Source organism: Colobus angolensis, unplaced genomic scaffold (assembly GCF_000951035.1).
Source record: "Colobus angolensis palliatus isolate OR3802 unplaced genomic scaffold, Cang.pa_1.0 Scaffold308, whole genome shotgun sequence".
Classification (NCBI taxonomy): Eukaryota; Metazoa; Chordata; class Mammalia; order Primates; family Cercopithecidae; genus Colobus; species Colobus angolensis.
In genome coordinates, this window is record NW_012116355.1 from 804,406 (window position 1) to 827,707 (window position 23,302).

The window sequence follows — 23,302 nt, forward strand, 5'->3', positions numbered from 1 at the left end:
CTTTTTATGACTTTGTTTGAAACACTGGTAATTCTTTTGTTTCTGAGTTCAGAAAACCCTTTTACTTTGAGTGATTTACAGCTTTTAACCACTGAGTAAATGAAATTTCCATGAGCAAACTCTGAAGCATATTCCTCTACCTGATTTCTCCAGAATTTGAAAACTATTTGCAAGTATACTTAATTTATGGCAGTCTAGTTATTTGCATAAGTTCAATAATAATCTGTTTTCTTTTGTAACAGGACACACTTGGACACTGGTTATTTTACCAAGGCTTTGATTGGAATGGCATACTTTCAGATATAAATCAACTGCTTTAAGGAATCAAAGTTGACTTATAGAGCCATAAAAGCCCCTTGGGAAAGCTGGCCTCATGCCTTGTCCACACAGTTCCTGTACAGTTTCCTGACCTGTGGTAAGTAAAGCATGTCACTTTCTGGGCCAGGTGTGGTGCCTCATGCCTGTAATCCGAGCACTTTGGGAGGCCAAGGTGGGTGGATCACCTAAGGTCAGAAGTTTGAGACCAGTTGGCCAACAGGCCAACGTAGCAAAACCCCATCTCTACTAAAAATAAAAAAATTAGCTGGGCATGGTGGCATGTGCCTGTAATTCCAGCTTTTTGGGAGGTGAGGCACGAGAATCACTTGAACCTGGGAGGCAGAGGTCGCAGTGAGCCAATATTGCACCATTTCACTCCAGCCTAGGTGACAGAGTGAGACTTTGTCTCAAAAGAAAGAAAAAAAGTCACTTTCTGATAGGCCAAGGAGCCTCAAATTATCTTGGGAATTCACCCAATTAATACAGGTATCTGCAGGCACAGGCTAGGCTCAAGGCATTGAAGTCTAATCTGAAATTTCTTATGGAATAAAGGTCCAGCAAAGCCAATTTGAAAAAAAAAAGAGCCTATATGGCAAATTTTTTCTTTTTTGAGACAGAATCTTGCTCTGTTGCCCAGACTGGAGTACAGTGGCACAATCTGGGCTCACTGCAACCTCTGCCTCTGAGATTCAAGTGATTCTCGTGCCTCAGCCTCCTGAATAGTTGGACTACAGGCATGTGCCACCATGCCTGGCTAGTTTTTGTATTTTTAGTAGAGATGGGGTTTCTCTCTGTTGCCCAGTCTGGTCTTGAACTTGTGGCCTCAAGTGAGCCACATGTTTCAGCCTCCCAAAGTGCTGGGATTACAGGTGTGAGCCACTGCACCCAGCCAGCACATAATTATTCTTGCTGACTTCATGTAAATACTCAGGTCAAGTATATAAGACTAATACTTATTTTATGCACAAATTTGTCCTGTGATTTGTGTTCAGTGAAAATGGGGACTGGAGAGAGAAAACATTATTTTTCAAAGTGAACTATAGTGCACCTGTCATTAGAGTCTAGTCTTGCCTAATATTTTTCAATTTTTATTATTTTCTAGTTTGGACTGAATTTTAAATTTTTTTGGGGGGGGTACAGGTATTCAAAATAATATTTTCAATTTTTTTCTTCTTTCCTTCCTTTTTTTTTTCCATTTTTGCTGATTTGAAATCACTAAAAATTATGCTGTGCTTTCTTAAAACCCTGTGAACTGAAGCTACACAACTTAAGCTTCAGAAGAAAATAACAGCAACCTATATGCCTGCCTACTGATGTATGGACTTCAGAGAAAAATGGCTCTGTCTTTTCATTTGTTTGTTGTTTTCTTTCTCTTTCTTTCCCTATTTTCTCTTCGTAGAACATGATATTTTACAACCTGCTAAAAATGAGCTTTTCTAATAATGCGAGACCTACCTCTCTAGGATAAATCATCCTAGCTATGAGAGATCAGAAAGACCTGAGACTGGAGACTCATTTTCTTCTAAAATGCTCTTTCTGAAATATTTTTAAAAGAAATGGAAGAAATGTGAAAGGAAAATAAATCTCGGATTCCAAAATCACTAAGCCAAGGGAAATGTAAAGCTGGGAACTATGTCAGGCAAACCTGCCTCCCATTTTATTCCTAAATAAGATAGCTACAAAGATTAAAAAAAAAAAAAAACCTCCCTCACAATTTGCCCACAAGGAAATTTCTTGTGGGCCTCAAGAACTTTACCCTAAAACAGTTCTGTTGAATTTCACCCTGGCAATGTAAACTGATAGCTTATTTTCACAGATGTGGGACAGGAAGTCATCCCTCTGCTCACCTGAGACAATTGCATATCCGATTGCTTCCTGTGCCCTACTGTGTATGTAAAAAATGCAGATTCCCTGAGACAGACTAAATTTTTTTTTCTTTTTTTTTTTTGTGTGTCAGAATCTCACCCTGTCACCCAGGCTGGAGTGCAGTGGTGTAATCTCAGCTCACTGCAACCTCTGCCTCCCAGGTTTAAGTGATTCTCCTGCTTTAGCCTCCCATGTAGCTGGGACTACAGGCACGTGCCATCATGCCCGGCTAATTTTTGTATTTTTAGCAGAGATGAGGTTTCTTTATGTTGGCCAAGGCTGGTCTCAAACTCCTGAGAGTGAGAGGTCCTGAGAGACCTCGAGTGATTCACCCGCCTCAGCCTCCCAATGTGTTGGAACTATAGGTGTGAGCTACCATGCCTGGCTCAGACTAAATTGTGTATTCAGTGAAATGCTGATGAAGGACTCAAAAGAATGCAACCTTCTGTCTTTTATCTACCCATAAGCTGAAAGCCCACTCCCACCGTCATCCCACCTTTGAGTTGTCCCACCTTTCCTGACTGAACCAATGTACATCTTACACATATTAATTTATGTCTCATGTCTCCCTAAAATGTATAAAACCAAACTGTACCCCAACCACCTTGGGCACATGTCATCAGGACCTCTTGAGGCTGTCATGGGTGTGTCCTTTACGTTGGCAAATTAAACTTTCTAAATTGTTTGAGACCTGTCTCAGATATTTTGGGTTCATAGGTCGTTCTTTTCCTGCTGTAACTGATTGTAAGCTGGTAAAAGCAGCCACTCCACTTCTTGAAGGCTTTGCTGCTTAGAAGTTTCTTCCACCAGATGCCCTAGGTCATTCCTCTTAAGTTTGACCTTCTACAGAGTCCTAGAGTGTGGAGACAATGCAGCCAGTTCTTTGTTTCTGCTAACAAGGTTTGGTCCAGTTCCCAATAAGTTCTTAATTTGTATTGAGACATTGTCAGCGTGGCCTTTACTGTCTGTATTTCTATTAACATTCTGATCACAACCACTTAATCAATCTCTAAGAAGTTCCAAACTTTTCCTCAGGAAAAGTTTGCCGTGGCTGGTTTTGAATTCCTGGCTTCAAGTAATCCTCCCACCTTGGCCTCTCAAAGTGCTGGTATGACAGGCATGAGCCACCATTCTCAGCTGATGCCTTCTATTACTTGTTCTTGTTGAATAGCTCTGGTTAGAACTTCCATTATAATATTAAATAACAGGGCATCCTTTTCTTGTTCCTGATCTTAGGGGGAAAACTTTCACTATTTCATCATTGATATCCTGCTAGCTGTGGGTTTCTCATAAATACTTTATATCATGTTGGGAAATGGTCTCTTTATTCTTAGTTTTCTTAATTTTTATCATTAAAACGTTGGATTTTGTTCAATACTTTTTCTGTGTCGACTGAAATGATTATTTGGTTTTTCCCCTTCATTCTATTAATATGATGTATTACATGGATTGATTTTCTTATGTTTAATCATCCCTGCATTCTTGGAACAAATTCCACTTGGTTATGGTGAATGATCCTTTTAATTTGCTGTTGAGTTCAACCTGCTAGTATTTTGTTGAGGATTTTATCACCTATATTTATAAAGGATATTGGTCTGTAATTTTCTTTTCTAATGATGTCTTTATCTGCCTTTGGTATCAGGGTAATGCTAACCTCATAGAATTAGTTAGAAAGTTTTTCTCTGCTTCATTTTTTTGTAAGAGTTTAAGAAGGATTGGTGTTAATTCTTTAAATGTTTAGTAGTTGATATCTGCATCATAATCCTAAGGGTGTCTCCAGCTATATTCATCTCATTTTTCAATTTGCTTTTCTGTCTTGTCAATTTCCTCTGTGGAAGGCACATATGTTCCATGAAGAAGGCTGTTGGATGTTGTGTAGAACTCCTCTCCGTATTTGTCTCTTAGTTTTTGATATCTTTCTATGTCAGGTTTGATCTGCTTGGTCAACCAATGATACTAGTGTAACCCGGAAGTGGCATAATATAAAAATCCCAGATTGGAGTTTTTCCTATTCTTTTTCCTCTCCCATCTTTCTGTATCTTTTCTCATAGTCTTTGTCTGAACATTCTTTTTTTTCTCCTTCCTGCAATTCCCATTTGTAATGAGCCTTATTAGCTTCCCAGTTTGCAGGTAGTTTTAAGTCTTTTGTCGTCCTCCACAACTTCTTGGTGATTTAATTTTCAAGCTTCAGTCTACTTCAGGTGCAGCTCCCAGAATTTGTGCAGTCTTGGTTCATGCTTCTAAGTGGCCAGCTCCTTAGCTGCTGTGAGAGCCTACCTCTCCATGCTGTCCACTGACACCTTCTCAGCCATAGTCTCAGCTGTCCTATGGCAGTGCTTTTCTCCATACTATTCCTCCAACTCCCCATTTTGATACACAGTTTTGCTAGGCAGACTTTTTTCTCTTGTACTCTGAGTATGCCCATCCCCTGCCTTCTCCATGGCTCCTGATGACAAATCAGCTGTTAATCTTATTGAGGATCCCTTGTATGTGACAAGTCATTTTTCTCTTCCCTCTTTCAAGATGCTCTTTTTGTCTTTGTCTTTGATAGTTTGATTATGGTGTGTTTAGGCATGGATCTCTTGCTGTTTATCCTGCTTGGAGCTCATCGAGCTTTTTGAGTGTGTAGATTAATCTAATTTGGGAAGTTTTCAAACATTATTTCTTTAAATATTTATGCCTTCTCTTTCTCAGGCTTTTATTTTTATGTTCTTATACTTGGGGGTGTTCCACAGGTTTTATAGGTTTTGTTCATTTTTCATCATTCTTTTTTCTTTCTGTTTCTCAAATTGGATAATCTCAGTTGACCAACCTTCAAGTTTACTGATTTTTGTTCTGCTTTCTCAACTCTGCTCTTGAGTGCCTATCAAATTTTTCGTTTCAGTTGTTATACTTTTCAACCCTAGGGTTTCTGTTTGGTTATTTAAAAAAGTAATTTCTACCTCCTTATTGATAAGTTCTATTGAGTGAGCCATTATTTCCACACTTCTCTTAAGTTTTTTAGTCTTTTTTTTCTTTTTTTTTTTTTTTGCAACAGGTTCTCACTTTGTCATCCAGGCTGGAGCACAGTGGTGTGAACATGGCTCATGGCTCATTGCAGCCTCGACCTTCTGGGCTCACGCCATCTTCCCATCTTAGACTCCTGTGTAGCTGGGACCACAGGCAGGTACCACCATTCCCTGCTAATTTTTTCATTCTATTTGTAGAGATGGGGTCTTGTCATGTCACCCAGGCCAGTCTCGAAATCCTGGCCTCAAGCAATTCACCTGTCTCAGCCTCCCAAAGCACCAGGATTACAGAGTGAGCCACCCCTTGGCCTAGACAAAGTTTTTCTTCATTGTTTTAAAAACATATTTTAAATAGTAGATTTAGCTAGGCACAGTGACTCACACCTGTAATCCTAGCACTTTGGGAGCCTGAGGTGGGAGGATTGCTTGAAGCCAGGAGTTTGAGACCAACCTGGGCAACATAGTGAGACCCTGCCTCTATAAATTTTTTTTTCAAAGCTGACTTATAGTCTTTTTAGTAAATCTTATGTTTGGGATTCCCCAGGGTCACTTTTTGTTGATTGCTTTTTCCCCCTCATGTGTGTATATAGGCCATTCTCTTTTTTTCTTTGCATGTCTTATAGTTGTTATTGAAAACTGGACATTTAGAATAGTATAATGTGGCATTTCTGGAAATTAGAGTCCCCCTTCCCTCCAAGCTTTGTTGTTGCTATTTGTCATTGTTGTTGTTTGCTCGTGTAGTGACTTTAATAATTCTGTAAATTCTGTATTTTTTTTGTTGTATGTGACCCCTGAAGTGTCTGCTTGACTAGCTTAGCCACAGACTGGACAGATGTTTCATTAAATGATTTCACCCAATGAGTCTCCCAGTCTTTGCTAGAGGGGTATATATGTATATTTTTCTGGAACTATTTTAGAGCCACTTGCTGGCATACAGGACAACATAGGCTCCCAACCACTGTGGAGCACCAAAGACAAACCAGAGCAGCTGCACATCCTCAGCAGCTCCCAAATTCCAAAATCTTGGGGGATGGAGCCATCTCTCCTGAAGTCTCACCTCTGCACAGTGAGGCCCTGGTGGCTACTGTCCTGGTTTCTGGTGATTATTTTGCACTGGAGTCTCTCTTTGTTTTAGTCAGTAGAATCTCTAATGCCCACTTTCACTTTCCGGTTTAAATACAGGCTAAAGGTTCCCCACTGCTCCCCCAGCTCCAAACTCTCTTTCATCCCAGCACCTACCTTGGGCCCACCTTCAATCCTCATTCCTGCTCCTATTACTTTCTTCTTCACCCCAGATTAAGGCTTCTGGGGTATCCTTTCCTAGGACCCAGAATGAGATACAGTCTCTCACCCCAACTGAAGCTCAACATTTGTTGAAAATTTCTAGCTTTTACTCTCTGTAATTCAGAGATCTTAGGAAGCATTTTGTCTTCCAACTCCCAACCTTGTTCAGTACAGCCTGGCCTCCCAGGACTATGGGCCATTTTCTATTCTTCCTAGAGAATTTCCTATAAGCAATAGTATTTGGAACCAACTAGAGCACCGCCTTTTGAAAGAGCCTCATGTAGCACTAGTGGGTCCTGGCCTAGAGGATGCAAGAGCTTTTGGTGCTGATGCAGCCTCAGGGCAAATAACAGACACATCTCAGCTAAGGAACAATCATAGATTCTTACAGCCCTCGAGGTATTTATGGGTCAAGGCAGCAAGAGTCTAAGGAAGAATTGATTGGGCACCCAAGAAGCTTCCATATGAGGGGCCCCCGCCAAGTTTCAGAATGACATAGGGAAGGGTCTGAGGCATAACCTGAGAAAGAGTCCCAAAGGTAACCTATCAAGACATTCAGAAAGCTACCCCGTAGGGGTTTGGGGGGCTGATTCATCAGAGGAGACCAAAAAAATGACTAGTTGAATGACTCAAGGAGTGGGTCAGGAAACGACTTATAAATGCATTCAAGAGAGAACCTAGACTGGAAGCAACTGGAAAACACCCTGAAAGTTCACTTGGGCAGGTGGCCTATATATGTGTATTGTTCATGGCTTGCTGACAGTGCTGTATCACTCCCTTCTGGGAAGTCCTATAGCTGCTTGAAAACTGGAAATTTGGCACCCTTAGTGCAGGAACACTGCCTAAATACCTCTTGGAAGCTTTCCTTTCTTGATGCAGGTGCTACGCAGGCACTAGAAGCCTAAGTGGTATGGTTTTGAGCATGGCAGAGATAGAGTTTACCTCTTTAAAGTCTCTGAATCCATAAAACTTAAGGTGATAGAGACCCAATCATGGCTTCTTTCCCAAGTCCACCTTTATCCCTCAGCCACCCATGTTTCAGGGATGGCTAAATTGAGGTTGCTTAGCTCCTTGAAAGAAACAGATAGGTCAGGAGATAAGCTAATCACAAGGAATTCAGCCCCCACCCTGGAGAGTCCTTGCCTCCTCAACTGTAAGCAAAGAAGTCCAGAGGACCCTAGTTCAAGGACAGCAAACAGACTTTTTAGCTCCTTTTGCCCTCTCCATGGACAAGTCATGTCAGAGTGGGACTTTGAGGGCCAAGAGAGGCAATCCAGAGTCACTTCAAGTCAGAGGCAGGACATACCCAACGGATGAGAGTGGAGTTGTATCTCAACAGACTCTGGCCATGGAGGAGCAGTGCCTGGAGGCAGAAGGGGCTCACCACAGAGCATAGCATCTTCTTGGAGTTTTTTCTTTAGGAAAAGGATATTGGAGATTAGGAATTTCTTTAAGAGCCAAAGAGGCCAGGGAGGTAGGAATTCCAAAGAGACTTCAGTTCCTAAGCCACAACGGGAAGATGTCCAGGAGATAAATGCCCATCTGAGTAGTCAAGGGGCTCCAGTGACTAAGGAATACTCCCCAGCCAGGAATGTTGGTTGCCCAAGATCCAGGATGGCCAAGCCTTAAAGAGGATATTATTGTCATACAAGATGAGCAAATGATTGTCATAGTACTATCATTACAAAATCACACACACACATACACACACACACCTACTATAAAAACATTCAGGGGCTTATCAATGTGAGAAAAAAGACCCCAACTCCTCAGGACCAGATTGAACTAGTCTCTCCCACAGCTCTTTTACTATCTTGACTTTTCTACAGCTCTGTGCATGCTTCAGTGTCTCTAGGGGTGGTTACACAGGCATTACAAGGAATTACAGAAATTCTTCACACGGCCTCTAAGAAGGGTAAGGTGCAAATTGCAGGTAAGGTTACAGTCAGCCTTAGGACTTTCCCATTGAAGTGTTCCTTGCCCCAGATAGCCTTGCTTCTAGGCTCTCAAAATCCTATCCCTGGCCGGGCGTGGTGCCTCACATCTGTAATCCCAGCACTTTGGGAGGCCAAGGCGGGCGGATCACCTGAGGTCAGGAGTTCAAGACCAGGCTGGCCAACATGGTGAAAACCCATGCCTACTAAAAAATACAAAAATTAGCCAGGTGTGGTGGTGGGCACCTGTAATCCCAGCTACTTAGGAGGCTGAGGCCAGAGAATCGCTTGAACCTGGGAGGTGGAGGTTGCAGTGAGCCGAGATCGTGCCATTGTACTCCAGCCTGAGTGACAAGAGTGAACTCTGTCTTAAAAAAAAAAAAAAAAAAATCTTATCCCCAGAGTGTGCTCAGCAGGACATGATAATTTCCCAGGTCTTGTATGTCCACACAGAGGCCAAAGGGAGCAGTCTGGCCCAGCAGACCAGAATCCCAAATCTTCAGGCCCTAGGAAAAATCCTGGACAAGAATTTAGCCACAAGTCAAGAGAGAAGCTACCCTAGGAGCCCCAAAGGAGGAGAGCATTGAGTAGGGGATGTAGGGTGGGGGTGTCTCCCTGCTCAGGCCAGGGGATTAGCAGATACCCTTGTGAGCAAGATCCTCTGGTTTCTGCACATTTCCTCCTTTCGAAGGTGGTACAAAAGTACCTCAGGTAAAAGGATGAGGAGCTTTTGTTCAGTGTCTTTACTGTGGGAAAAAAGCCAGTTAGTGTCAGCTTCAGCCAGACCCGGCTGAAGGCAGTGCTGTCTGGATAGTACTGGGGACACTGGCACACAGGAGGGCATGACTGTCATGGGCCTGATCCTGGAGAAGATGAGGGATTCATGCTCAGAGGAAAGTCAGCCCCAGGAGGACGTCCAGGGTTAGGCAGAGCCTGCAGATGGGCATTTCTGCAACTACAGGGCTCCTTTCTACCCAGATCGCAGGAAAGGGACAAGTGCCCCCTCATGCAGCCACCACTCAGGTCCTGAGGGCCAGAGTTGTCTCAGTAGACATGGGCAGGTCAGAGGGCAGGACAGACATCCCCAGATAACTGTGAGATTCAAGGATTTGCAGCTGTGTTCAATGCTTCCCGGGGAGTCTGTGTCCATAGCCAGGCCTCACCAGCATGGGCCAAGGAAGCCAGGTACCTCTGGCTATCCTCTCCAATGGCCAGCCTCTGTCTTCGGGGATGTGTCTCTTCTAGTTAGCCAGAAAGTCCTTCAGCCTCGCCAGGAGCAGTGGCTCATGTCTGTAATCCTAGCACCTTGGGAGACCAAGGCAGGCAGATCACTTGAAGTCAAGAGTTTGAGACCAGCCTGGGCAACATGGTGAAACCCCATCTCTACCAAAAATACAAAAATTAGCCAGGTGTGGTGGCGCATGCCTGTAATCCCAGCTACTCGGGAGGCTGAGGCAGGAGAATCGCTTGAACCTAGGAGACGGAGGCTGCAATGAACCAAGATCGCATCACTGCACCCCAGCCTGGGCAACAGAGCAAGACTCTGTCTCAAAAAAAAAAAAAAAAAAGTACCTCCATCCCCTCCTAGAAGATAAATTTTCTCCTAGAAGGAAAATTTATCTGACTCAGAGAAAATTTAGACAAGAAGAGAAAATCTATTTGTTTTCATGCTAGAGCATCTGAAGACAATGCTCTCTGTCTCTCATGAGCAGGGATATTTTTCCTTCCCAATAGATGTTTCCTCTAATAGCTGAGTGGTACTTTCTGTCTGTGCTGTGCTTGGAGTATATGTTTTAGAAATCCCAGGAGGCTTAGAGGAAGGCAGGGGTCAGCTTCAGCTTATACTGAGGGCCTGCTTGGGCCTCTCAACGGTGACCAGAGCCCGGGAGGGAGGGAGACAGTGGCCCTCCTCACCTACCCCCATCCCCAGTTTGTTGCTCCTGCTCAGATGCCATATTTTTAAAATACTTTATTTTTTACATAATACTGTCATTACAAAAAAATACAAAAAAACTACTATAAAAACATTCAGGGGCTTGTCAAAGTGAGAAAACCTAAAGACCCCACCCCAGGATCTGGCTGAAGCAGACTTCCCCCAGCTCCTTCACTATGACCTTTATACAATTGTGGGGGTGGGGCGGGATCACACAGGCATAAAAGGGCTGGAAATTCCCCACACAGCCTCCAAGGGTAAGAAATAAGTAGCTTCACATATCACAAAAGTGGGATTTGGAAGTTTGGGGGTGGCTAGGCCCTGAGTTCAGAGGTGTGGGGAAAAACCTGTGACCCTGAATCTCTTGGTGGGGAATAGCTGCCACCTGACCCCAAAGCCCTTTCCCTTCCTAATGAAGGCTGGGACATGGGCCCTGCCCCCAACCTCTTAGCCTTAATACCTCAGGCCCCATTCCCTGCCCTCCACCCTTGAACACTCCTGAGAGCAGCAGGGAGGACAGAACCTCCAGCTCTGCGGGTGCAGGCAGGGTGCTGTTGCGGAGGCTGCTGAGGAGCTCACCACCCTGCTCCAGATGAAAAGTGTCTCGTGCTCAAGTCCCTGTTCACAGGTTGTGAACCTTCCCTTCTTATCCCCTCTCCTCTCTCCCAGAGAGGCACAGACAGCTCTAGGTGAGTGCTTCTTGTGCATGAATATGTGTGCCATAACCTTGGACACTGTGGACCTGGGGGTGGGGCTGAGAAAGCAATGTCCTTTCTATTCTCTTCCACCCCCAACAGCAGGAAGCCAAAGGGAAGGGAGGGGACTGGTATTAGCAAAGCTGAGGGGAGAAGGACATGCTATGTACAGGCATGGATAAGGAATCTCTACATATCTTCAAGTAGCACTCAGGTCACTCTCCAGCCACTGCAGTGGAAACTGGATTCAAAGCTAGTGACATGAACATTGACCCCTGGCCTGGGCTAGCTCTCCCCACCTCCCTCCCACTCCCCCCAGGCAGCCCAGCTCTGAAAGGGGTCAGGGACAGGAACATTTTCCTGAAAACCAGTGGCTTTTTTTTGCATTTTAGAAAAAGTTGCCAGTGTCCAGTGGACATCAAGCTGGGTGCACATTGAGTGGAAGTGAGTGTTGGGGGTATTGCTGTGGTAGGCTCTGGACTGGCTGGGGCAGAGCCTAGGAACAGGGTAGGTGCTGCTTAAGGATCTGTCTTGTCTGTGGTGTTAATCTGTCTGGAAAGCGAACTTTGAACTCAACAATGAGGTCTCCCCGCTGAGTTGGCACTTTGGGGAAGGGAAGGCCCTCCCCACGGAGTCTCTTCACGGTGCCTGGTTTGATGACATCATTGCAGGGCAAAGGGATCACTCGGCCGTCGATGGTGGGAATGTTCACAGTGCAGCCACACAGCGCCTGGGGAAGACGAAGCAGAAAGTGAGGAAAAGGTGAGGCAAGGTGAGTGGGAAGGAAGGAAATAGATTGAGTGGGGAAAGAATGTGCCAGCTGGCAGGAAGAGGGGGAATGTCCCCACCATCTCCCCAGCACACACACACAGCCTGACTAGGCCCCACCTCCTTGAGGCTGATCAGGGCACTGTAGAGCACGTTGGTGCCATCTCGACGGAAGTGTGCATGGGGCTTGTCTTTGAGCACAAAGACGATGTCAGCAGGGATGTTGTCAGGTGTGGCGTCACCCTCTTTGGGGAAGGTGATCTTGGTGCCTTCCTTCCAGCCGCGCTTGATGACTATGTGCAGGATCTTGTCCTCGGTGCGCACAGTTCGCCCATCAGGGTTGAGGCGACGTCTTGTGATCTTCATGCGCTTGGTGGAGCCATGGTAGATCTCCTCCAGGGACACCCGCAGCTCGTGCACCACTGGGGGATCCTGCACCTTGCGCCGAGGGTACAGTGGTTCTGGGGCTCGCCTCGGACCCCTACTCAGCCCATTGAAGCCAAAACGGCCGAAAGCACCAAATGGGTCCTCATCTTCATCCACATCCATGTCATCTGGGTCAAAGCCACTGAAGGGCCGAGTGGAGCGGCTGCTGGCAAAGAAGATATCGAAGGGGTTGGAGCCACCAAAGAAGGAGGCAAAGGTGGCATGGGGGTCCCCATGAAAGGTGTAGTGAAAGGAGCCACTGGAGCCACCTGATGTGCCACCGCCGGTCTTCAGGCCTAGAGGGGAGGAGAAGTTAGGGGCAGTGTGGCTCATCCTGGCCCCACCCCAGTGTCTTCCCCCTGCCCTCTAGCTCCCAGTTCACAGGCCTAGAGAAAGAGGCAACATTTAAATCCCACAGAGAGGGCCAGGCTAATAGAGTAAGAAAGGCTTCTGGCAAGATTATTTTCCATTCCTAATTATATATTTAGTAACAATGCACAACTTGAGAGTCAAAGAGGTTGGCTTACCCAATAGGTGGAAAAGCCAGGACTAGAGGACTTAGAGGATGTGACTTCCAGTCCTGTAATCTTTTCCACATACTCATGGTCCAAAGATGTCTCAAAAAGCTTTGAATGACTAGCCTGGTATCACATTACAAGTCATACCTGGTTCCCAAATCTTTGCTTATCTCCAAAGACATACAGGACAAGGGGCAATCAGACAGGATGTGACCACAGAGGGGGCTGGTAAGTGAACAGTCGCAAATAGGGTAGGGATCCAACCCAGGAGGAAGACCACTTTCACTCTGCTTCTAGCAATATTTCCTCTTTCCCTGACTCCTGCTCAAATGGGAAATCAGGAGGCCTTAAAAAGTGGGAAAGCTCATTAGCTTGGAGATGAAGAGATATTTTTCTAGAAAAAATTTTCAAATGCTTTGTTCCCACACTCTGCTCGGTGTTACACAACTTTAGGGAGTGTCATTCACACATTGTACAGACATAGACTACAATGGGAATGGAGCTCCCTGGAGTTATACAACAGCGAACTCCATACCCCACACCTAATGTTGAGCAACCAAAATGCATGAATGGGCTGGCACATGGCAGGTGGTGACCTTAGCTGCTCTCTCTGTCGGGTCCTAAGGGGCTCAGATTCCTGGAGGCAGCTTTCTTGCAGAGGAGGAGGTGCTGGCGGTAGTGGGGGATGTGGGGAGAGGGTTCACACTGAGAACTGCTCTGGAATATGGAGACTATGGGTGGGGTCTAGGCTAGGAAAGAGACCCTTCTCTTTGAGGCCATTTATCTAGAATTTCAACTGATCATGGAGATCTGAGCCTACATTAGCCTCTTATTTCCTGGAACCACAAGGGCAGATTTGAGTTTCACTAGAGAGGACAAGTGGCAGACGGTTCAGGGACTTGTGGCAGCTGCCTCTTCACCCCTCCCCCAAGACCTAGGATCTCTGCTTTCCTTCTATCGAGGGGCTGATTATGAAGCAAGTGTAAGCAGCCTGGCAGAGCTCAGTGAGAGAGGGAGGGAGGCTGCACCGATGACGAAGGGAAGAGGTAATTCTCTCTATAGGGATTTCTGTTCTTCCACTACTACCCCCTTTTCAAGGTGGGAGCAACTTGTCCCTTGCTGGAGCTGCACACAGATGGCTGCTGGGGATTGGGCAGGGTAGACAGAAATATAACCAACATTTCTAAGCTGCTTCTCCCTCCCCAGGTCGTGGAGGTCCCCTTAAGGCCATGCCGCATCCTCAGGGGCCCTCCTGGGATGGGGTTCTGCATCAGAACCTGGCGTCTGGACCCCTTCACTTAGGCAGAAGGGGTGAAGTATCTCGGGGGAGCTCTCCCAGCTCCTGCCTTCTTTCTAAACAAAGGTGAGGCTGAATGGAGGAATGGGTGCAATTCCAAGACAGGTCACATGGTGGCATGGTGTCTGCACTGCTTCCCTCTTTCCTACTCCTATCCCTCCCATCGCTCCATGCCAGAGAGAAAAATGTCTTAGTTGGAAGAATACTGGGGGTGCCAGCCGGTATCTGGTGAATCTGGGAGTTGGCACGTCTAGGAGGTAGGCAGGAAGAATGGAAGGAACCGGCAGCATGGAGAATAGGAAGAGGGAGTTGGGAGGACGAGGGTGCACAGAGGGGCATGGAACACAAGGCCAGGAGGAGGGGAAGAAAATAACCTTCTTATCTACATATGATTAGCCCATTTAGTTTTGAGGATAGAATGGGGAGGGTGAAGAGGAGGAGAATGTGAAAGAAAGGTGGATTCTATTGGGGAGGAAGGACAGTTCTTCCCAGGAAGGAGAGTCCTCAGCGTGACAATGTCTCTTAATATAGCCTGACAGGTGCCTGTGGCTGGCGGGTGGCAGGCAGCCCTGAGGGGCAGGCCCAGAATTAGCAGCTACATCATGGCCGTGGGATGTGCTGGGAGGGGCCTCCCTCTCAGAGGCTTTATTTGGGCCTTTCCTGCCTCCCACCCCATGGCCACCAGCTACCCCAGGGAAGGGGGAAGATGCCAGCAGCAGTTCCCCTTCCACCCTTGGATCCCTGCCACTTCCTCTGGGAGGCAAAGCTCCACCTCTGTTCTGCTGGCCAGAAGCAGGCAGGACTGGGGGAGAGAAGGGGAAAACCATTTCTGCTCAGAGCTCTGGTAGTTAATTCCCAGGCTGCTTAAGGGCCAGACTTTTATGCTGATGAATGTAAATGCTCTGTCCTCAGAGAGCCACACACTCCCTCTCCCCAACCTTCCCCATCAGCCAATGAAGCAGCAGAGACTTCAGGCAGGACTAATAAGGCTGGGAAGGAAAGAAGGGCGGGGAAGTCCTCTGGCTCTTGCTTCAGACCTCTCTAAGGCCTGAACCCAAGGAGGGAGGGAGCATAGAGAGGCGGGGAGAACTAGGGTGAGCTGAGCTGGGTAGTGGGTAGGCTCCTGTCTCCTCTGGGTGGCAGTGCTGGAAACCCTTGCTGCCCTCACCCCCTCCACAGCCTCCAGTTCCCTGCTACACAAACTGGTGCACTCAGGACCTCTACCAAGTGGAGGGGTCTGGGATTGGGCTAGAGTGCTGCCCTCTTACCTTCCTCCCCATACTGGTCATACAGGCCCCGTTTCTTGGGGTCACTCAGCACATCATAGGCCTCTGCAATCTCCTTAAACTTCTCCTCGGCGTTGGGTTCTTTATTCTTGTCTGGGTGGTACTTCAAGGCCATCTTCCGGTAGGCTTTCTTGATCTCATCCTCATTGGCCCCCGATGGGATCCCAAGAATCTTGTAATAATCTTTTCCCATCACAGCCACTGGACCAGCACTGGTCTCCTTGTTTCTGAAAGAAACCCAGGGCCGAGACTTGATGCCTTCTCCTCTTCTGCCCCAGCCCTGTTCCTGACGATCTTGCAATCCCTAAATGACTCCCTGGGTAACCTTCAGCAGGTCATGCCTGTTCTGTGGGCCTGTGTCCACCCCATCTGGAAAATGAAAGGTTTGAACTAGATAATCTCTTCCGGCTCTGACATTCTAGAATTCTGTGATTCCGTCCTCACCTCCTGGGTTTTCCCAGCAGGAAAATGAAGGTTGTGGCCCACTCTTGGGGCTAGGCTGAGGCCCTGGTCCTTGGGCCAGTCTGAGGACCCCTGAGAGGCCCTGCTGAGTGAGGTGGCACCATGGACTGAGCGACCCACACACAGGAGCTGGCGAAGGTCAGTGTAACGGGTGAGGTCACCTGAGCATCGTGGTCTCCTACGCCACACCTCAGGCATGGTGCCCAGGCTGAGGGCAGCTGGGGCAGTGGCCCAGGACTGGGAACAGGCCTGGGTCTTCCGCCAGCTGTCCTGGCCAGCCAGACTGAGTCAGGGAATGGGTGTCTGGAGTCCTCTCTGCCATTGGAGACCCCAGGCCTCCCCGCCCCCACCCCCTGAAGATGCTAAGCCTCACGTGTGACTCAGATCACAGGGTGACTCACAGCCTTTGGAAACTGCTGTTTCCAACTCCCTCATTAGCAGGGGGTGCGATACTGTCCTTCCCCCAACCAGGGCAACGATTCCCTTATTTCCCAGCGTCTACACACAAAACTGTGAGGGTTGTGCCGCCTAAGCACCAGTGTGAGTGAACAAAAGCATCCTGGGGACAGGACTTTTTAAACCCCAGCTGTTAGGAGACAATTGGGCACTAACCAACCACCATTTCCTTAATACTCTCCTAGCCCCACCCCGCTCCCCAGTCCACCCTGCGGTTTAGGATCTGGCCCAGTGTCAGACCCATATTCCTCTGAGTCCCTTTTAAGGTGGGTGCAGGAGCATTTGTTGTAAGAGAAACGCACAACCCAAATTCTTTCATTCCAGTCTTCCTCCACCGGTGTGTCTGTGGTGGATATCAGGGGAAGGGGGACTTTCCTGTAGCTAGAGTTCTCTGGGGGAATGGCCAGAAGCCATTCTTAGCCCTTCTGAGACTTGGCCAACCCCTGCCAAAGCCAGGAGAACCAGAGTCTTTCTAGCAATGTCCTAGGCTGGCAGCCACAGCTGAGACCTGCCTTTCTGCCTCTGACTGCTTCACAGAAGGGAGGTGTACAGGGTGTCCTGGCAGGAGTGAGGGCTGTAACCGGGTAAGGGGGAGGTGCCCAAGGCCCTAGGTGGGCAGGGACAATGGCCCTCACTTCTGCCCCCATAGGCTCTGCTGCAGGTGGCTGGGTTGACTCATGGTTCTGGGAGTCACCTTTCTCTGACGAAGAAAAGGCTCAACAAAGGCAGGTACTCCCCCATCACCCCCCACCACCATGTCACGTCTGTGGGGGAGATGTAGGGGGATTGGGAGAGGCAGAGAAGAAAGAGCACCTTGGCGGGGCGGGGGGGGCAGCCATTTTCAGAAATGGCAGCAAAAGCCGTCTGAGAGGGAGCTGGGGGTGGTCTGCCATTTCTGCCTCAACCCACACCTTCTTCTCCCTGGGACTGGGAAGGGACCCTAGCACACCAAGAGGGTGCCCCCAGAGAACTACAGCAGCTTCCAGGCAGAGGGCCAGTGGAACAGTTCACCAACCACCCACCTCCTTTTTCTGTCCCTGCGTTACCTCCGCACCTGGCCAGCTTCCTCCCTGGTACCCACCTGCTAGCTGCTCTAGGCCCATACATCTCTTGCCTCTACAGACACAGGGCAAGCTCTTTCAGGATCTGCCTCCTTTTTTTTACTTCTGCTTTCCTCCCTCTTTCCCTTCCCCCCTACCCACAGGCCACGTGTTGGAATGACAAAGGAGCCCCATGGCATGGCACTGCCTTTGATGGAGAAGAATGAGGAGGATGTTAAGGTAGAGGCAGGAAGGAAAAATGGGGAGAAAATGGCAAGGGGGACTGTTGAGGTACAGGGAGGGGAGATGGCTGATACAGAAAATGATGTACTGATGGAGGGGATGAGTGACAAGTGGAAATGGCTGAGGTGGAAAATGGGTTAATGATGGGTTGAAAGGGAGGAATGTAGAGAGTTGAAATATTGGAGGAAATGTCTGTGGAAAATGGATACCTGAAGGGTTTGAGATAAGGGGAATGATAAGGGGTGCAATTCATTCAAATATGTGGGTGAGGCAGGAGAGGGGTCCCTGTATGTCACGGAGGGGATGAGGATGAGGTGGAGGAAGCAGGAAGGCAATGGAAGGGATGGCCGTGTGGAGGGTTTGACTGGGTATGGGTATGAGTGCCCTTCTCCGGAGGGACTTACCGAAACTTTACAAACCCATTCAGCGTCCACGCTCGAAGTTTTAAGGGCTCCAGCTGAATTTTAAACATCAAGCTGGCTAAGAAGTCTTCTCCCCAGGAGTGTGGGAAGCTCCGGAAAGCTCCTCGGGCCTGTAGTGGGGGTGCTGCTGGGGGTGGGCAGGAGAGCACTGTGCGCTTAAACATGCCCAGCCAAGCCCCTCACCTCTGATCGCTCCACCGGAGCCGGCCTGAAGTGCTGCAGCTCTGGAAGCCACCTCCTCGGACTCTCAGAGGCGCGTGCCCAGCAAGGCCTGTCTGGCGCAGCAGGTGCCGGACGTGATCTCCAGGTGTGGAGAGTGAAGGGAGAGGACCCGTGGCCACCTGCTCTCAGGTGCAGCAGTGTCTGGCTGGCTGTGAGCGGCTGTATGGCAGCGTGTCAGTGAGGCTGGGAGTGCAAGCGTGTGTTTGTGAGTGGCAGCGTGTGTACCTGTGACAGGTGTGATTGTGAGGGCCCGAGAGGCAGTGAGCTCCTGTCGCCTCTCTTTGGGGAGGACCCGACCCCAATCCCCAAGAACCTACTCAGTGAAGTCACTGACGGGAGTCTCCTCCCTCGCGGATGGGCGGGGCAGAGCGGAGCTCGGCCGGGACAAAAGGCGCGGCAAGGAGAGGAGGGGAGGGGGCTCGGGCGGGGGAGGGTGGTCGGTGATGTCACCCGCTCTGGCTGGCTGGTCTGCTCACAGACGCCTCCGCCCCACAGAACCCAATCTGGTCCGGTCCGACCCTCCCCTCCCCTCCCCTCCCCTCCCCTCCCCTCCCATCCCCGGCTCAGACGCTCGCTGCCCCCTGTAACAGCCAAGCCCGGGTCCAGGACTCCGAGCACCCTGCAGACCCCGGGGCCCCGCACCCCCACGGCAGCAGAGCCTACGGGCCCTCAGTGTCCCAACCCCCCAACACCAGGAGCCCTGGCTTCGCGACGCCCCGCTCCCGGGACCCCCGAGTCCTGGCTCGGCGCCCTCACCGATGAGGAGCTCCGGGCGCCGCCGTGGTCCGTGAGACAGCCGCTGCCCCCTCCCCCGGCTCCGGCTCCGCCGCCTCCACCCGGGACAGGAGTCGCCTGCCCGCCGGCCGCCGACAGCGGGACCGGGAGCCCGCCCCCACGGCTCCGCCTCCGCGCCGCCCATTGAACCACCTTCCCGTCACTCAGTTCAGCCTCTACTGTGATTGGGCAATTTTCCACAAGCGGCATGGTGATAGCCGCCCATCCTCCGCCCCTGTCACCCGGCCACACGCGCACACATTCCAGGCAGTGATTGGTATGGATCTGATTGGCGCCCTCTGGGATCACTCAACCACGCCTCTTTGCCATCTTGTCGTGCCATTGGTGAAAAAGACAGAGGGTGGCAACCCCACTCGCCCTTTGATTTTATTGGTTCGTGCCTGAGACTAAGACCCGAGCCCAGGGGCAACTATATTAGTCCAATCTCCGGGTTGAGAAGGTGGGACGTACTGGCCACTGCTCGAATCCCAGGAGAACCTTCTGGAACCCTTGCGACGTCAAAGGCAGCCTTAAAGGAAAACTGTACCCACCAGTTGGCCGTGCGGCCGTGCATTCTTTTCTTTCTTCATTGGGGGGCAAGGGGGAGAAAACAGTGCACTCTGGGAGGTGTAGTCCCTGGACCGGGGCCAAAAGGTCAGCACTTCTTACTCGCCTTTCAGCCAACGGTGTAGCCACCTCGAGCTGACCTCATTTAGCTTTACCTTACCCTGACCCCGCGGTGGCCTGACGTGACCTAACGGAATCTCTAACAGATCCCACGGATGCCGGGTTTCAGAGCCCTCCGGACCTCTTCCCTGAGGGAAACAGATGACTCTGCCCAGGCCGGCGCTTCCAGGAGTCTCCCCTGCCCACCCTCTGTACAGCCCCTCATCCTCGCGCCCCTCCTGAGCGACCCCGCGGTGCCCATTTCAGTCCCCTTTCTAATCAGTCTCTCATCCTGCTTCCCCCTGGAGTGCCTGTGTTTTAGCCCTTTCCTTCTTGGCCCTCAATGATCTCCTGTCTTCCCTCCCGCAGTGATCCGTTTTATCCTATTCTTGGTTCTTTCTTTACACCCCTGATCTCCTATCCTAGATCTCCCCTTTAATCTTTCATCTCACTCCTCAAGATCCCCTTCCTTACCCTCAGAATCTCTAGTCTCCCCCACCCCCCATTAAGTCATTAGATCTCAGCCCCAGTGTCCCCGATGCAGGGAGCAGGCGGGGCTGCGGAGGCGGTCGCCGGCGGAAGCCGCCACTCGAGCAGACACGGTGCCTGGCGCCCACGTCACTGTCTCCCAGGCCCATCTGTGCTCGAGGGAGCGGGGGTGGGGAGGGAGTAATTTGGGGGTGAAGTGGGGGGAGAGTGCTGGGGGATTGATGATAAAGGAAGGGTCAGGCCGGAAGCTCTCCTTTACTTCTTTCTTTCCTATTTTCCAGAGACAGAGTTTGGACACCCACGAGGTCTTGCTAGAAACTGCGGCTTGAGTACCTGGGCCAAGAGCAGAGCAGGGAGGGGGGCCGGGTCCTGGGGTCAGGTCTGCAGATTCTTCACTACCTGCCTTCGTGCCAGGAGTCACTATGGGGCTCCCAAGGGTAAAGGGGCATGAGGTGTGAAGGAAGAAAGAGACTTGGGGTGAGAGGAGGGTGGAGAGAAAGTGGGGTTGGGGGCCAGGAGGGGAGCAGAGATGGGTGATGAATGTGGGGGAATGAGGAGCACGAGGAATTTGGGGAAATGGGGTTGAGGGAGGGGAGGTAGGGAGAGGGAGTGGTGAGAGGATGGGGAGATGGGGTGAGGGGGATGAGGGGGGGCATGGGGCAGATGAGAGATAGGGTGGGAGTAAGGAGGGCAGAGGAAAGAAAGGCTGGGGAGGGGCGGGGAATCAGGGTGGGGGATGAGGAAAGAAGGGCTGAGGAGGGGCAGGAAGGCAGGGTGGGGGATGAGGAAAGGGGTGAGCAACCAAAGGATGAGGCACAGAGATGGGGTGAGGAGGAGTGAGGAAGGGGGAGGATAGGGAGGAGGGATGGACTAGTGTGACACAGAGATGGGTGAGGTGGGGTGAGGGGCCCTGCACCGCTGCTGGCTCCTCAGATCTGGGGGCTCTCTCTCTCCCACCTCCAGACTTGTGGGGCCCAGGCTGTGGGTAGCTCTCCTTCTTCCTATTCCAGTTCTGTCTCTTTTGCCTCCCCCAACCTTGCCTGTGCCAACACGGAGGCAGAGAGTTTAGTCACCAGCCTTTACCTGGCCCCTGCTAATGCTAAAGTGTAGGCTCGGACCTTTGAGGGTGCGGGACTGTTGCCTTTAGGTGTTGGTGGCACGGACTCCACTGTTTGCCTAGTCCGTGGTTCCTGCCCTCGGTCCCATTGTCCTTGGTGTCAAGTGTGTGTGGTGCTCGGTGTGGCATGGACCGTGGCAGTATGGTCTGGAGTCTATGCACCTTGTGAGCTTACATGCCACACTGGCACCTCATCTCCTTTGTAAATGGGGATTGGTGCCTCAGGGGGTTGTTGAGAGGGTTAATTAAGGTAACACAGGTAGTGCACTGAGTTCTGAGCTGGGCATGTAGTTTATACCCAACCAATGGTTAACTTGGTTAACTCAACCAAGTTAACCATTACTCTACATGTTCACAGATGCTGGGAGTGTGAGTGCATCTGTAAATCTGTGAGTCTGATTGGGAGTTATTTATAGTGTGGTACTGGTAATGTGATTTGTGAGTGGATCTGTGCAGTTATTTTTGTGTGGTGGTGTGCCTGATTCTGTTATATGTTGTAGGTATATGATTTTGGGTCAGTGTACATGTGTGAGTAAGTGACTGTGCGGGCATGTGTCTACATGACAAAGAGTGGATGAGGTATGTGGCCGCTGACACATTGACACCACGTCTGCCAGCGTATGCACGCATCTGCGATCATGCCAGTGCCAAACGCCCCCACTCACCCTCCCTCCCTTTGGAGACGTCATAACCCTCGGTGTCCCTCATTTCCTCACCCTGAGGGAACCGGAACCTGTGGGCAGGGGTGGGGGTGGGTGCCAGTGAGGAGGTGTTTTAGACAGAGGCACATGTTCCCTCCCAGACTGTATAGGGAAGGGAGCCCCTATCCTGCTCACATCCCAAAGGCTGCAGAGGAAGTGCCCCCAGCCTGTTTTCAGTTCCCTGTCTTGTCACCATGGTAGCCGTTGCCAGGGGTTCCCATGGTTGCTAAGATCTGGGTGTGGGAGGCTGCCAGGCCCTGTTGCCAGTAGAAACAGAGAATCCTGTGGGGAAGGAAGACTACCCTCACAACTGCCAGCTCTCTGCAGTGACAAAACTGGCCCTTGGGCCACTTCTCTCCCCCAGTTGTACCTATGATATGTATGTGGTAGTACTAGTGTGTGTGTGGGAGCAGGAGTGGGGGCTTTACAGGAAACCAGGACTAGAATACTGGGATACTAGAATACTGAGGAAAAGGGGGCTCCTTGGCCTAGCCATCACCATCCTTAAAGTTGGGAGGGCCTTACGAATTAGTGACTACCCCCCATCTCTACTAAAATACAAAAAAAAAAAAAAAAGCCAGGTGTTGTGGCGCGAACCTGTAATCTCAGCTACTCAGGAGGCTGAGGCAAGAGAATTGCTTGAACCCAGGAGGCAGAGGTTGCAGTGATCCGAGATCGCGCCACTGCACTCCACCCTGGGTGACAGAGCGAGACTCCATCTCAAAAAAAAAAAAAAAAGAGTGACTATCTCTTTCTGTCCCCTGTCCCTCATACCTCTCCCCTGGGCAGTCTCCCTGTTTGTTCTTGAGTTCTCCAGTGACTGAGTACTCATTACCTGATGCTTTCTCCTGGGCATAGGAATGCCACATTGACCCATCACCTTGGCTGCAGACGGCCTCTCTCCTGTGATCAGACTCTGAGCGTCTCACCTGATACATGCTTCATGCAGACACCCAGGCCCAGACTTTGGTCCCACGCTGAATCCCAACTTTGACTTCAGCCTGAGACACAACCTGGTTATTGTCCTGGTAGAGACAGTTCCCCAAATCCAGCCTCTGCCCAAACCCTCCTCCTAGACATGGCTGAGCCCTATTTTTGATTAAAAATACTTGAATTCATCTTCAGATTCAGTTCTGATCCTATACTGAACTAACTGAACACTCCGGGATCTAACTCCCTGATATTCGCTGGTGTCTCCCTGCGTGTTCTGAACCTATGGCTGACCAGCACGAAAAGGGTTCAGAGGGGTGATTTCCTGCCTCCGGATGACAGCGCAATGTTAGGGATAACCAGCAGAGGGCGTGCAACATCAGGTTCTAGAGGCAAGCGTCCAAGAGCCCACCTGTGAACTAAAAAAATTAAAGTTCTCGATTTTGA

General features: G+C 49.8%; 1 protein-coding gene, 1 long non-coding RNA gene and 1 pseudogene across 3 annotated transcripts; 1 reads left to right on the forward strand and 2 right to left on the reverse strand.

Annotated features, from left to right (window-relative positions):
* Positions 1 to 3,921: 3,921 nt before the first annotated feature.
* On the reverse strand, positions 3,922 to 4,496 carry LOC105517834 (annotated as a pseudogene).
* A 5,863-nt stretch (positions 4,497 to 10,359) lies between these two features.
* DNAJB5 (DnaJ (Hsp40) homolog, subfamily B, member 5) lies at positions 10,360 to 19,395 on the reverse strand. Of its 2 annotated transcripts, XM_011950495.1 has the most exons (5): positions 18,935 to 19,395; positions 17,939 to 18,083; positions 15,316 to 15,560; positions 11,927 to 12,528; positions 10,360 to 11,768 (listed from the first exon to the last, which is right to left on the reverse strand). In XM_011950495.1, the coding sequence occupies exons 1-5, from the start codon at positions 19,095 to 19,097 to the stop codon at positions 11,535 to 11,537; spliced, it is 1,389 nt and encodes a 462-aa protein (XP_011805885.1). In that variant the 5' UTR covers positions 19,098 to 19,395; the 3' UTR covers positions 10,360 to 11,534. The 2 variants fall into 2 exon arrangements, with proteins under 2 accessions (XP_011805885.1, XP_011805886.1); XM_011950496.1 differs by lacking the exon at positions 17,939 to 18,083 and having other exon boundaries at positions 18,935 to 19,125.
* LOC105517796 lies at positions 19,386 to 23,302 on the forward strand. Its single transcript, XR_001002714.1, has 2 exons — positions 19,386 to 19,606; positions 22,784 to 23,302. It is a non-coding gene; the product is annotated as an uncharacterized LOC105517796 (long non-coding RNA).